This window comes from Bufo gargarizans, chromosome 5, assembly GCF_014858855.1.
Source record: "Bufo gargarizans isolate SCDJY-AF-19 chromosome 5, ASM1485885v1, whole genome shotgun sequence".
Taxonomy (NCBI): Eukaryota; Metazoa; Chordata; class Amphibia; order Anura; family Bufonidae; genus Bufo; species Bufo gargarizans.
In genome coordinates, this window is record NC_058084.1 from 447450719 (window position 1) to 447464316 (window position 13598).

Below are 13598 nucleotides of genomic sequence, written 5' to 3' on the forward strand. Positions count from 1 at the left end.
CAAATGGTTGAAATATGGCCATGAGAGTGTCTTTTTTCTCTCCCCACTGCTGTGTGAATGTAGCCTAAGGGTCCATTCACACGTTCGTAATTTGGGTCCGCATTCGTTCCGCAATTTGCGGACCCATTCACTTTCAAAGGGGCTGGAACGGATGCGAATCCGCATTTTCAGGATCCGCAATACTGTTTCTGAAAAAAAAAATACAACAACATGTCCTATTCTTTTCCACAATTGCGGACCAGGAAAGGCATTTTCTATTCTAGTGTCTGATGTGCGGTCCGCAAATTGCGGATCACACATTCCAGGTGTCCGTGTTTTGCGGATCATGTGAATGGACCCTTATTCTGTCTGAAGTTTTTCAATAATTGCCTGCGATTCATTTCTCCATAGGGAATAATGGCCGACGAATTGCACAAGCAATTTTGACCTAAACGCACGGTGACCGAGTTAGGTCCTCTATAGACAGGACAGATCCGAGGGGCCACAGAAGACTCGGGCTGCCGCTATTACAAATCACTTACATGATATCAGGAGCTTGCTGGCTTTCACTACATTGTCTTTATTTCTCATTGAAAGAGGAGTACAGTTGCTCTGAGACGACTCATTAAGTCCTGGTGTTATTGAAAAGCTGGATCCCTGCATCTTACTTCGGACTGGAGAATTCTATAACGGAGTGAACAAAGATTTAATAGAATTACAAGACGCTGATGAGTATAGGGGGTCACAGTATAAGATGGCACCATAAATTAGTTAGGGGCCGACAGACTACCATAAAGCCGTCTGCCTGGAAACCACAGTGGGCGTCTGCTCAGACTTTTGCTCCATTCAGTTTGGCTAAACCACCGGCGGGTCAGAGGGCATTTACACTGACAAAACGCGTTAGGAACTGGAGGAACACACCATGGATTTCCCTAAAGGTTATTTACACTTAGACAACCAATGCATCCAGAATGTAAATGTCTTAATTAAAGGAGTATTTCCATTTTAAAATTATCTATCACTAGGATATGGCGCCATTTAGGACTGTGATGGTCGAACCTCCAGGACCCCCACTGACCCAGAGAGTAAACAAACCCTGTGTAGTCTGGTCCTGCAGTCATACGACCTTCCATCTGCCCCTCATTTCCTGCTAACCTATTACTTAGAAACCTGCACATCACAAATGAAGGACAGATGGACGGCGGGATCAGACTACACAAGGTCTGAATGTAGTCTGTAACCATGGAGACTCACGAGCCTGCACAGAAACCGTGTACACAAAACAGTACGCAGTTTTTAAAGGTTATGTACACCTATGGGGGAATTATTGCATTGTACCGTATTTTTCGCCCTATAAGACGCACCGGCCCATAAGACGCACCTAGGTTTTTGGGGAGGAAAATAAGAAAAAAAAAAATTTTAACCAAAAGGTGTGCTTTTGGTGGGTTTGGAACTAATGGTGGTCTGTGGGTGGCACTATTACTGGGGATCTGTGAAGGACACCGTTATGGGGGGATCTGTGGATGACAGACACTGTTATGGGGGGGATCTGTGCATGACGGACACTGTTATGGGGGGATCTGTGGATGACAGACACTGTTATGGGGGGGATCTGTGCATGACGGACACTGTTATGGGGGGGATCTGTGCATGACGGACACTGTTATGGGGGGGATCTGTGCATGACGGACACTGTTATGGGGGGGATCTGTGCATGACGGACACTGTTATGGGGGGGATCTGTGCATGACGGACACTGTTATGGGGGGGATCTGTGGATGACGGACACTTATGGGGGGGATCTGTGGATGACGGACACTGTTATGGGGGGGGGATCTGTGGATGACGGACACTGTTACGGGGGGGGGGGGGGGATCTGTGGATGACTGACACACTGTTACAGGGGGGGGGGGGGGATCTGTGGATGGCACTGTTACAGGGGGGGGGGGGATCTGTGGATGGCACTGTTACAGGGGGGGGGGAATCTGTGGATGGCACTGTTACAGGGGGGGGGGGGGGATCTGTGGATGGCACTGTTACAGGGGGGGGGGAATCTGTGGATGGCACTGTTACAGGGGGGGGGGGAATCTGTGGATGGCACTGTTACAGGGGGGGGGGGGAATCTGTGGATGGCACTGTTACAGGGGGGGGGGGAATCTGTGGATGGCACTGTTACAGGGGGGGGGGGGATCTGTGGATGGCACTGTTACAGGGGGATCTGTGCATGGCACTGTTATATATGTGCCATCCACAGACCCCCCACCCCATAACAGTGCCATCCACAGCCCCCCAGCCCAAAACAGTGGCACCCACAGCCCCCCAGCCCATAACAGTGGCATCCACAGACCCCCCCCTTAACTGTGCCATCCACGGATCAGCTCGCCCACCCGCCGCCGCCCCCGCCTCTGCCGCCCCCAGTATACTAATATTACATGTCTTATTCGATTAAAATGTATTAGATATGCCCCCTCACTCCTATATTGCTAATCGTACCTTACATCCTATTCCTAGCTTCTGTAATGCAGGCCGGGCGGCCGGCGCGTCACTCGCTGACGTCACTTGCCTGCGCCGCCTGCTTCATTCATAAAGTAGGCGGCGCAGGCACGTGACATCAGGGAGTTACGCTGCCGCCCGCCCGGCCTGCATTACAGCACCTAGGAATAGGATTTAAGGTACGATTAGCAATTTAGGAGTGAGGGGGCATATTTAATACATTTTAATCGAATAAGACATTTAATATTAGTATATCGGAGCGGCGGGGCGGGGCTATACTACACTGATTGCACCGCCCCGCCGCTATTCCCGGCCCCCAGCTCCTCCTCCAGTCCCTCCCCCGGCCCCCGCTCACGCTACATCGCATCCAGCGATGTTAAATTGTCCGCATTCGCCCCATAAGACGCAGGGGCATTTCCCCCCGATTTTTTGGGGGGGAAAAGTGCGTCTTATGGGGCGAAAAATACGGTACTTATTTTGAGCTAAAAAAATAAAATAAAAACCTTTGCAATTAGTCTAAATTAAACATTTTGAGCCACTTTCTCTGTACAGCCTTGAGATTCTCCACACAGGTCCTGTGTTTTTACCGTTTTCCCAGGCACCTTATCTCTGACCTCCTTAACACTCACTATAGCTCAGGTCTTATCTTACTGATAACAATGTGGCTTAAATAAGCTTTTTTTGAGGTTACTCATTTAGAGATAAGGGTTATTAGATCATTGCACAAAGTGAAAGTATGATTTTCACTGCTAGGCAGAAGTTAACTCTTTATGGCAAAGCTGCTGAATATTTTTAATAAAGGACAAATGAAAAAGCCATTTTAACCCAAAAATGAGTAAAATAGAATCATAGAAAAATTGTACAAGAAGGTGAACATAGCCTTTAATGAAGAATGTTTGCATAGCTGTTTCATCTTTGAATGTACATGCAATGGATAAAAAAAAAAAAAAAAAAAAAAAAGCAAAAGGTGAATAAACCCTTTAATATGACCACACACACACATTACGGCAACTCCTGTAATCACAGAGTAGTCATAGACGTTACAATTTAGTGAATACTTACAAATCCCAAAGAGCTTATAAGGGACAGAACTTGTCCAGGAGTGCGGAAGTAGTCTTGCTTGGGTTTGGCCATTGATGGGGTTGTAAGAATATCGATCATATTAATATCTTAAAGGAAGAAAAAAAAAAAAAAAGTCTAATGTGAACTAAAAGCAGAACAAACATAAAAACATAGAACATAATGTGTATTATGTAAAACCAAGCCTCTCTTAAAGAGGAACACCCACAAAGATCTGTATGACCATGGCTGAAGAGCTCCTGCTGTGCATACAACCAAAGTCCAGAGACTTCCGCATGGTGACCATGACGTACCGCTGGTGGTCTTAGGACTATGACTGGAAACAAGACTAGCAGGAGGACCAACAACTTAAAACCATAAAAACACAAGATGCCTGTAAGTACATTAGCGCCCGCTGGGTAATCCCATGAATTAGAAAGAAAGAACGGTAATACACCGTTGTTTTTCGCTTTATAAGACGCACCAAGGTTTTTGAGGAGGAAAACAAAAACAAAATTTGAACCAAAAGGTGTGCTTTTGGTGGGTTTTGAACTAATCGTGGTCTGTGGATGACACACTGCTATGGGGGATACCTGTGGATGACACACTGCTATGGATGACACATATATAGCATCTTATGCGGGTCCCTTTGTGTCTTCTCATGTCCCTGTGTGAATAGTGACCCCATTACACCGGGCCCCGCTCACAGCAGTCTTTACATGTAAAGTCTGTTTATTTAATGCTCAAGCAGTGACTCTGCTTTGTTAAACTACTGTAATCATTTGTAGTAGTACTCACCATCAAAGCAGCGGGACGTCACTCACTCAGTCACGCTCCTGCTGCGCCAACTTCATTAATGAAGCGGGAGGAGCATGACTGAGTGAGTGACGTTACACCGCCGGCCGGCCTGCCAGATTGATAGCGAGTACTACTACAGGTGATTACGGTAGTTTAACAAAGCAGAGCCACTGGTTGTGAATTACATAAATAGACTACCTATGAAGACTGCTGTGAGCGGGGCCTGGTGACTGCATAGGGCCCCGCCGCAAGTGCCGGCCTCCAGCCCCTCCTCCCACCCCGCGTGATAGAGGTCAACTGTAACCGATACATCACAGGCCTCGCTGTGCAGCATAGCGGCCGGAGATGTATCAGTGTCAGCAATGTAAAAATTGCACCATTTGCTTTATAAGACGTATACCTGGTGCAATTCCCACCATTAACTAGATCAACAACCATGCTCTCCAGTGTCACTTTAACCCTTTTTATCTTGTCTACTCCCCCCCCCCTATAGGTGGGCAGCAGCTCGTGACATGAGACAATCAAGCACTTGCATCTCCCAGGAGTGCACTGCAGTCAGCTCGTTAACTCCTTCCTAATGTACATATAAAAATGTACTTAAAATCGCTATGCCGGCACTGTGAGGAGGAAGAGTAGGGCCACCACTGAGCATGTGGGTCTACCACTGAATGCAGGACATGGAGGATCACAATTCTGACCACAAGACAAACCAGCAGGGGGCGTCCCCAATGGGTTGTAAACCTACAATATTTGTATTGCATGCATATTGCAGTAATGCTACACCTGAAATGCCCCATTTGTTACATAGGACTAGGTTTCATGGGATTACCTCTAACTCACTTAAAGGGGCTATCCTATAATTTAAAGGGGTTCTGTCATGTATTATATGACGTCTAATTTTCATATTTTTTTTAATTAAAGGGGTTCTGCACTTTGCCCCGACACCAGGGACCCCCCGCGATCAGCTGTTTGAGAAGGCAGCGGCGCTCCAGCAGAAAATAATAAAATCAGATGTCATATAATACATGACAATCTCTTTCTAGCAAAACTAGAACCAGCGCTGTACCTCACATGGATCCAGAGAGCTCCACATTCATTGCTCCAATTGTTTTGCTAGATTCATTTCAAGATGGCAGCTCAGGGGTCTGCTACAGTTGGAACGATGGACTGAGCATGTGCGTCCACCTCAGTAAAGGTGGACAGAGAAATTAGAAAAACAGCACTTTACAGATAGATGTTACTGAATAATTCAGTGGCTATACTAACTTTTTTTTTTTTTAAACCAAATTTTATTAAAGTATTTGGATCGGCATTTAACCATTGCATGCACAAGATACATATATCCAATTTTCACAGTATCGTACATACATTGATAAAAATCACAGTACGGCATTTGTGCTCAACAAAAGACATACTTATATCCTGCACACTTTTTCATATGAGTAATCATAAATTTGTAAACACCCTTTCCCCCCTCCCCCCGCCCCCCCCCCCTACCCTAACTCGAAGAAGCCCAAGAAAAGTTCTTAAGTCAGTGCTCTCTTTATCCCCTAATCCACCCCAGACATCGATTTATCACTATCTTCATTTCTCCGGACACTAATGTTCCAATCTGCCCAGAGTGCCTTTCAGCTGTTCAATCAAGTACCAGGACGTCTGTTTCAAAGGATTCATAATTGTTTTGATCTCGGCCGTGTCCAGCACCCTTCCAATAAACCCTCTCCACCTGCTCATTAACTTTTGTAATGCTTTTTCTGAGCCTTGATCTGCCGCGTAGATTTCCCTATATAGGCACCATTTTACTTGGGAGATGACCTCCCCAATTAAGGGAACTGCTTGGGATAACCAGTTTTTCAGTATGCACCGTTTTGCCGCAATGATGCAGACATGGGCAATTTGTGTTATCTTTGTACCCTCGGGATAAAAATGGAACAGCAGGAGATCCGGTGTTAGTGAAATCGTGATATGCATCACCTCTTTTAACCACTTTATTAAAGGATGTCCAGAAAACCACTACCTTCAGACAATTCCACAACCCGTGAAATAAGTTGGAGTTCTCCAATGCGCACTTTGGGCAATGTGTGATCTTATTTGCCAGAATCGCTGATCTCATATTGTAAAACCCGTAGATCGCCCTATGCACCAATTTGAACTGAGTCTCCCGCCATATCTCATTGGGAGTCGAGTTCCTCAGGCACAACCACTCCCTCAGAATACTCTCATGGATTCCTTGTCTATCAAGCTCCTTATCCCATTCTTTGAATGGCTGAATAGGGAAGGTCACCTGCCTAGCATCCTGTAATCTACCTTGAAGATCTGACAAGGATAATGAGGCTGTGGTCGTGCCTCGTAGAGGGTCAAACCTATTTGTGGGAAATTCTTTACTAAGGTCGATCACCCTACCTTTCAAAAAACTATATACCTGGCGATATGCCAAATAATGACCGGACTTCAGTTCATATTTGGTGCACAATTCACCAAAATTAAGATACCTGTGCTCCGCATTGTGCCACAAATCACCTAACAAGCGTATTCCCTTGGCTCTCCAGTCCCGGAATTGTATGTTCAGTCTCCCTTCCATAAATTCGGGGTGTCCCCATATTGGCATATGTTTAGATAATGAGAAAGGTAACCCATACTCCTTCCTCACTGCCTTCCACGTGGCCACCATGTCCTTTATGATTAAACTGCTTTTCAGAACCTGGGGTAAATTGGCATATTTGGTGTGGAGCAGTGCGGATAAAGACCAGGGATATGCTAAGTGTGACTCTAGTTTATAATTTGAGTAGCTACTTCTCCCCGTTTGCTGGTTTTAAAGCTGTAGAATATTTTGTGGGACAACCCCTTTAAAGCACGAGGTGCCAAGTTTGTCCTTTGCGTTACACATCCACCCTCAGTTAAACGTGCTGTCCCTTATGGACAGTTTGTCCGATTACGTAGGATCAATGATACTGATGAAGGCTTTCTCAAGCAAGCCAGGGAGCTTCGCAATAGACTCCTGGATAGGGGTTATCCGTCGAATGATGTCTCAGCGGCTCTTTGTAAAGCCGCCAAATTGGATCACATCTCCCCTACTTAAGGAGAGAGGAATTAGTTCCACAAAATCTCGCTTCGCTTTTTCATTTCAATACAGTGCTGCCGCAGACATAGTTAAACGGTTGATAAATCAGAACTGGGACCTCTTGAGAGGGGACTCTTCTAGTAGTGTGACGGACGAAAAACCCTTGATCGCATTTAGAAGATGCCCAACACTTAAAAATAAACTCGTCAGGAGTGTCTTCTCTACACCCAAGAGCGAGACCTGGCTTGGTAAGCCAAAGGGCAACTTTAAATGCGGTCATTGTTCGTTTTGCACACTCAATGTATGCAGCAAACATTTACTCATAGGGGGGGGTAACACACAGTGCGGGAATTTATTAACTGCCGCACATCTTACGTGGTGTACGTAGTTTTTTGTCCCTGTGGACGGTTTTATATAGGCAAAATTAGGCTCCTTTCACACCTGCGTTCAGGTGTCCGCTCGTGAGCTCCGTTTGAAGGGGCTCACGAGCGGCCCTGAACGCAGCCGTCTGGCCCTAATGCATTCTCAGTGGAGGCGGATCCACTGAGAATGCATCCGCCTGCCAGCGCTTAGCCTCCGCTCCCAGCCTCCGCCTGGCCGTTCGGAGGCGAGCGGATCCGTTCCGACTTACAATGTAAGTCAATGGGGACGAATCCGCTTGAAGATGACACCATATGGCTCAATCTTCAAGCGGATCCGTCCCCCATTAACTTTCAATGTAAAGTCGGAACGGATCCGCTCAGGCTACTTTCAGACTTAGAAAAAATTTTAAGTTCTAATGCAGACGGATCCGATCGAACGCAGGTGTGAAAGTAGCCCTATTCGCCCTCTCTTTGAGCGTATTCGTGAGCATGTTGGCTCTATACGGTCGGGTAGAGGTAGCCCACGTCTCATTGACCACATCCGTACCGCCCATGATGCTCATCCACGTTGCCTCTCCTTTGCGGGGGTGGAGCATGTCCGTCCCATCCCTCGTGGGGGTGACCGGCACCGCCTACTCCTGCAGAGGGAGGCAAGGTGGATTATGCAGACGGGCGCTATGGGCCCAGCGGGCATGAATGACAGGAACGATATGTCCGTCTTTCTATAATTTGTAGGTGCTCAATATTGGTGGACACACGCCCATGGGTTTCAGTCTCTTGATATTCTACCAGCCCATATCCAGATTTTTCTGTTTCCTATTTGGTGCGTTTTGCTTCTGTCCCTTGCCCTCTTCCATACGTCTGTCTCTGACTGCGCTAACATAATGCGCTTCCCTCATCCATTAAATTATTATATGTACTGATCTCGTACTATATCTACGCCACCTGCGTATGACCTCGCACTTATGCCCCAGTCTGTGTGGGCAGTAGCAAGTGAATCATATTTGTTTTTGTGCTTATCTGATTGTATCCGCATTTATTACTGCTGCTCGCATGTTTTTAATATATGTCATTTATCCTAGGGCGCACAGCTGTGGCTGACGGCGTCGGCCGTCCCCTGTTCGCCTCTTTAAAACACGTACTTGCGTCATGACGTATCCAGCGGCCTGAGGAAGCGCGATCTGACGCGCGAAACGGCCGTCGCCGCTTGCAACACTGTGTCCGCCCCTGGACCCTCATTGTATCGACTTCTAAGGGAGCCTGAATAAAGATACCTGCTTACATCCTGGTGAGTGACGCAACTATTATTTTCTTCTCTTTACATCGTGAACTTTGCGTTACACATACTTAGGAATGTTTCTGCAGGTTTTCAGCCATGGGGACAAATATTCAGCGCTTCCTGGCTGATAACAGGGGGCAACATACGGTTATATTCCCAGTGTAGGGGGATTAGCTCTTTTCCAGGGGTTGCAAACACACACATCTTTACAGACACCAGGATTTAGGGGCCAAACTGTGCTTTATTGTGGCACACGGCATAAAGAAAAACACAAAGCCAAAATAAAATACCTTGCCCGTCTGGGCCCTATCTAAACACATAGGTTTCCCTGACTCACCTAAAGCGTACCACAGTTCACACCCGTGATGAGATGCGGCTTTCCCAGCCCAACCTCCAGGCTGCTCCCACACCAGGGTCTCTTGGGGGATAGTGGTCTCTCAGCCCTCCCGGCTCAGACTACACAGAGCCACTCCAGTCTTCTGTGTGCAAGTCCCCCAAAGTCCAGGCTATTGCATAGCCTTGTGGCCCCTCAGCCTTGCTAGCTGAGACCACACTGACAGAGCCTCACCAGGACTCTGCTTCACAAGACTCTCCAGAGTGAGACACACCCAGGATCTAGTAGCAGGATTAAATAGGATACCTAGACATGAGCATGCCCTAAGTCCCGGACTGGAACCTGGGGAAAACACTTCAATGTTCACATTGCCACACCAGTTACATGATAATATATAGCTCTGCCCCCCAGTGAGCACATAGTTGATAACCTGGAACCACTGCCATGATGTTCTATGGCACGTTCATACCAACCTCTCTTTAGAGCTACGTTGGAGAGTCCAAAGTCCGTTAGCTTAATGTGGCCTTCATTCGATATTAACATGTTGTCCGGTTTAAGGTCCCTGCGGAAAGCACAAAGAACGTGGAATAGTACAGATTACCACGGATTATACCAGTAAAATGTGTACAGGAGACTAGAAGAGAGGAGCAATGCTCTGCAGCAAATCTCACAGCTGTGCCGTGCTGCTCCCGCGCCATCACTGCACAACTCCGTAAACCCAATCTGCCCCAATATGGCCGACGTTACAATAGTCTTTCAGGATGAAGCTCATTAAAAGAGGTTTTTGGGAGGATTTTAAAGATGTTGTCGCACGGCATGTTACGGTACAGTTACCCGAGTTCTGTGCAATTGTCACATGACCATGACGGGGGGGGGGGGGGGGGGGTGATAATGGTCCTTACCTGTGAATTATTCCGTGTCTGTGTAAGTAGTCAAGGGCCAGAGCAACCTCAGAAATGTACTTCACCGCCATATCCTCATCAAAGTAACCGTAGATGTGTAGCAGGGACTTCACATCTCCTCCAATGAGATATTCCATGACCTGAGAGGCGACATACATATTTTAGGCCTGGGGTAACATGAAGAGGATTTGAATGGCTGATCTATAAAGGCTACGCCCACAGCGCCCGCCGGGTGTCAGAGAAGATGGGGCTAGGTGAGACGTTCAACCAGAATGGGGGCACCTGAAGAGTCTGCCCAGCTTTACACAACTGTATCAGTTTTTTGTGGACCACAAAATGCGGATCTACAAAACATGGATACCGGACGTGTGCGTCCTGCATATCTGTGATCCCGCACATTTCGCCCATGTTAGAAATGCCTATTCTTGTCCGCAAAACGGACAAGTATAGGACATGTTCAATCCTTTTTGCGGGGCCGCGGAACAGACATACGGGTGCGGACAGCACGCGGTGGCGCCATTGAAATGAATGGGTCCGCATCGGATCTGCGAAAAATGTGTGTAGAAAATACAGTCGTGTGAATGGGCCCTTATTTTGTACTATTCCAGAATTACAAAGGATTTGCAGACACCGGGCACTGTGCAGTCACCTGACGCAGGAAACAAATCGCTACCCCACAAGAGTTCAGCTAAGATGTTAGGGGGCGTCTATCAACCAGCAGAATTGTGAATACAGCTCTGGATTAGAACACAGGCAGTAGTCTCAAATCAGTACACGATGAGAAATGGATGTCAAAAGTTACTCAATATTTTCTGTATTATTTTCTAACTGTGTGAAAAAAAGAATGGGGCAGATTCCATCAGTATTAAAAATGTACTGTTTTTAGTGCATTCTATGACTAGGGTCACACGGAGCGTTTTGGGCGAGGAGAAAAAAAACCTGATGTGAAATCCATGTAGTTTTTTTTTCACACTGTTTTGGTTACCGTAAGAATTCCATTCCTGGCCATTTTGAAAGGAATTCTGGAGTGGAATCCACTTCTAGAACGGACAGGACACTTTTTTTCCCGCGGTGTGGTTTTTAAAACCAAATGCAAAAAACTAACAGCGCTGTATGGACTAACATTCCCCATTGAAAGCCAGAGGGGACACGGTGGAGGGCACACTGCGCCATATCCAGTAACACTGTACCACTACGCAGCTTCCAGGACTCTGTCCACAGGGTTATCTGCGATGGGACTGGGATCTCGCTACTGTACGTATTTGACTTCTGGGGCAGGATTTTAAATACTCCAAAGTTATAACAGCCCATGCGCCAGAATAGTAAATTTGTCTAATATTAAGGCCTCTTTCACACTTGCGTTGTCCGGATCCGGCGTGTACTCCATTTGCCGGAATTACACACCGGATCCGGAAAAACGCAAGTGTACTGAAAGCATTTGAAGACTGATCCGTCTTCAAAATGCTTTCAGTGTTACTATGGCAGCCAAGACGCTATTAAAGTCCTGGTTGCCATAGTAGGAGTGGGGGAGCAGTATACTTACAGTCCGTGCGGCTCCCGGGGCGCTCCAGAATGACGTCAGAGCGCCCCATGCGCATGGATGACGTGCCATGCGATCACGTCATCCATGTGCATGGGGCGCCCTGACGTCACTCTGGAGCGCCCCGGGAGCCGCACAGACGGTAAGTATGCTGCTCCCCCGCTACACTTTACCATGGCTGCCAGGACTTTAGCGTCCCGGCAGCCATGGTAACCATTCAGAAAAAGCTAAACGTCGGATCCGGCAATGCGCCGAAACGACGTTTAGCTTAAGGCCGGATCCGGATTAATGCCTTTCAATGGGCATTCATTCCGGATCCGGCCTTGCGGGAAGTCTTCAGGATTTTTGGCCGGAGCAAAAAGCGCAGCATGCTGCGGTATTTTCTCCGGCCAAAAAACGTTCCGTTCCGGAACGGAAGACATCCTGATGCATCCTGAACGGATTTCTCTCCATTCAGAATGCATTAGGATAAAACTGATCAGGAGTCTTCCGGCATAGAGCCCCGACGACGGAACTCTATGCCGGAAGACAAGAACGCAAGTGTGAAAGAGCCCTAAGTCTGCGATTGATCATCTTAGGCTACTTTCACACATGCGGCAGAGTGATCCGGCAAGCAGTTCCATCACCAGAACTGCCAGTGGATCCGGCAAAACGTATGCCAACTGAGGAGTCTTAAAAATGCCTGATCAGTCAGAAAATGCATTGAAATGCCGGATCCATCTTTCCGGTGTCATCTGGCATTTAATTTTTTCAGTCTGCGCATGCGCAGACCAGAAGGACGGATCCGGTATTTTGAATGCCGGATCCGGCACTAATACATTCCTATGGAAAAAAATGCCGGATCTGGCATTTCAGGCAAGTCTTCAGGTTTTTTTTTCGCCGGAGATAAAACCGTAGCATGCTGTGGTATTTTTTGCCAGATCAGTCAAAAAGACTGAACACCTCCTAAACGGATTAGGGTACTTTCACACTTGCGGCAGGACAGATCCGACAGGCTGTTCACCCTGTCGGATCCATCATTCCGCTATTTCGCCAGGCCGCCGCTCCGTCCCCATTGACTATAATGGGGACGGGGGCGGAGCTTCGGCGCAGTACGGCAGTTTGCGGTGAGAGGCTGCCGGACTAAAAGTCGGACATGCAGGACTTTTAGTCTGGCGGCCTTTCGCTGTGCACTACCGTGCTGTGCCGGAGCTCCGCCCCCGTCCCCATTATAGTCAATGGGGACGGAGCGGCGGCACGGCGAAATAGCGGAATGACGGATCCGACAGGGTGAACAGCCTATCGGATCTGTCCTGCCGCAAGTGTGAAAGTACCCTTACTCTCCTTCCAGAATGCATGGGGATATGCCTGATCAGTTCATTTCCGGCATTGAGCCATCTTGATGGAACTCCGTGCCGGAAAAGAAAAATGCTAGTGCGAAAGTACCCTTAGACACTGTTAGGGTACTTTCACACTAGTGTTAAAGTTTTCCGGTATTGAGTTCCGTCCTAGGGGCTCAATACCGGGAAAAACAACGCATCAGTTTTGTCCTAATGCATTCTAAATGGAAAGTAATCCGTTCAGTATGCCTTCCGTTACGTCCCTTTTACGATATTTGGCCGGAGAAAATATCGCAGCATTGAAATGCATTAATGCCGGATCCGGTACCAAGTGTTTCAGGAAATTGCTGCATTGACGGATCCGTTTTTTCCGGTCTGCGAATGCGCAGATCTTTAAAAAAAAAATAGATCAATACCGAATCGGTTTTTTCCTGACGACATCTGAGAGACGGATCCAGTATGTCAACACATT

The 13598-nt window shown here is 47.4% G+C and overlaps 1 protein-coding gene across 2 annotated transcripts in view; it reads right to left on the reverse strand.

Annotated features, from left to right (window-relative positions):
* MASTL (microtubule associated serine/threonine kinase like) overlaps positions 1-13598 on the reverse strand; it is a 48587-nt gene that overhangs the window by 24230 nt on the left and 10759 nt on the right. For both annotated transcript variants that reach the window (XM_044293636.1, XM_044293635.1), the window contains exons 3-6: positions 10268-10407; positions 9839-9927; positions 3535-3641; positions 522-663 (exon numbers count right to left, since the gene is read on the reverse strand). In XM_044293636.1, coding sequence (XP_044149571.1) covers positions 522-663; positions 3535-3641; positions 9839-9927; positions 10268-10407 — 478 coding nt within the window. The remainder of the gene's footprint in view (positions 1-521; positions 664-3534; positions 3642-9838; positions 9928-10267; positions 10408-13598) is intronic.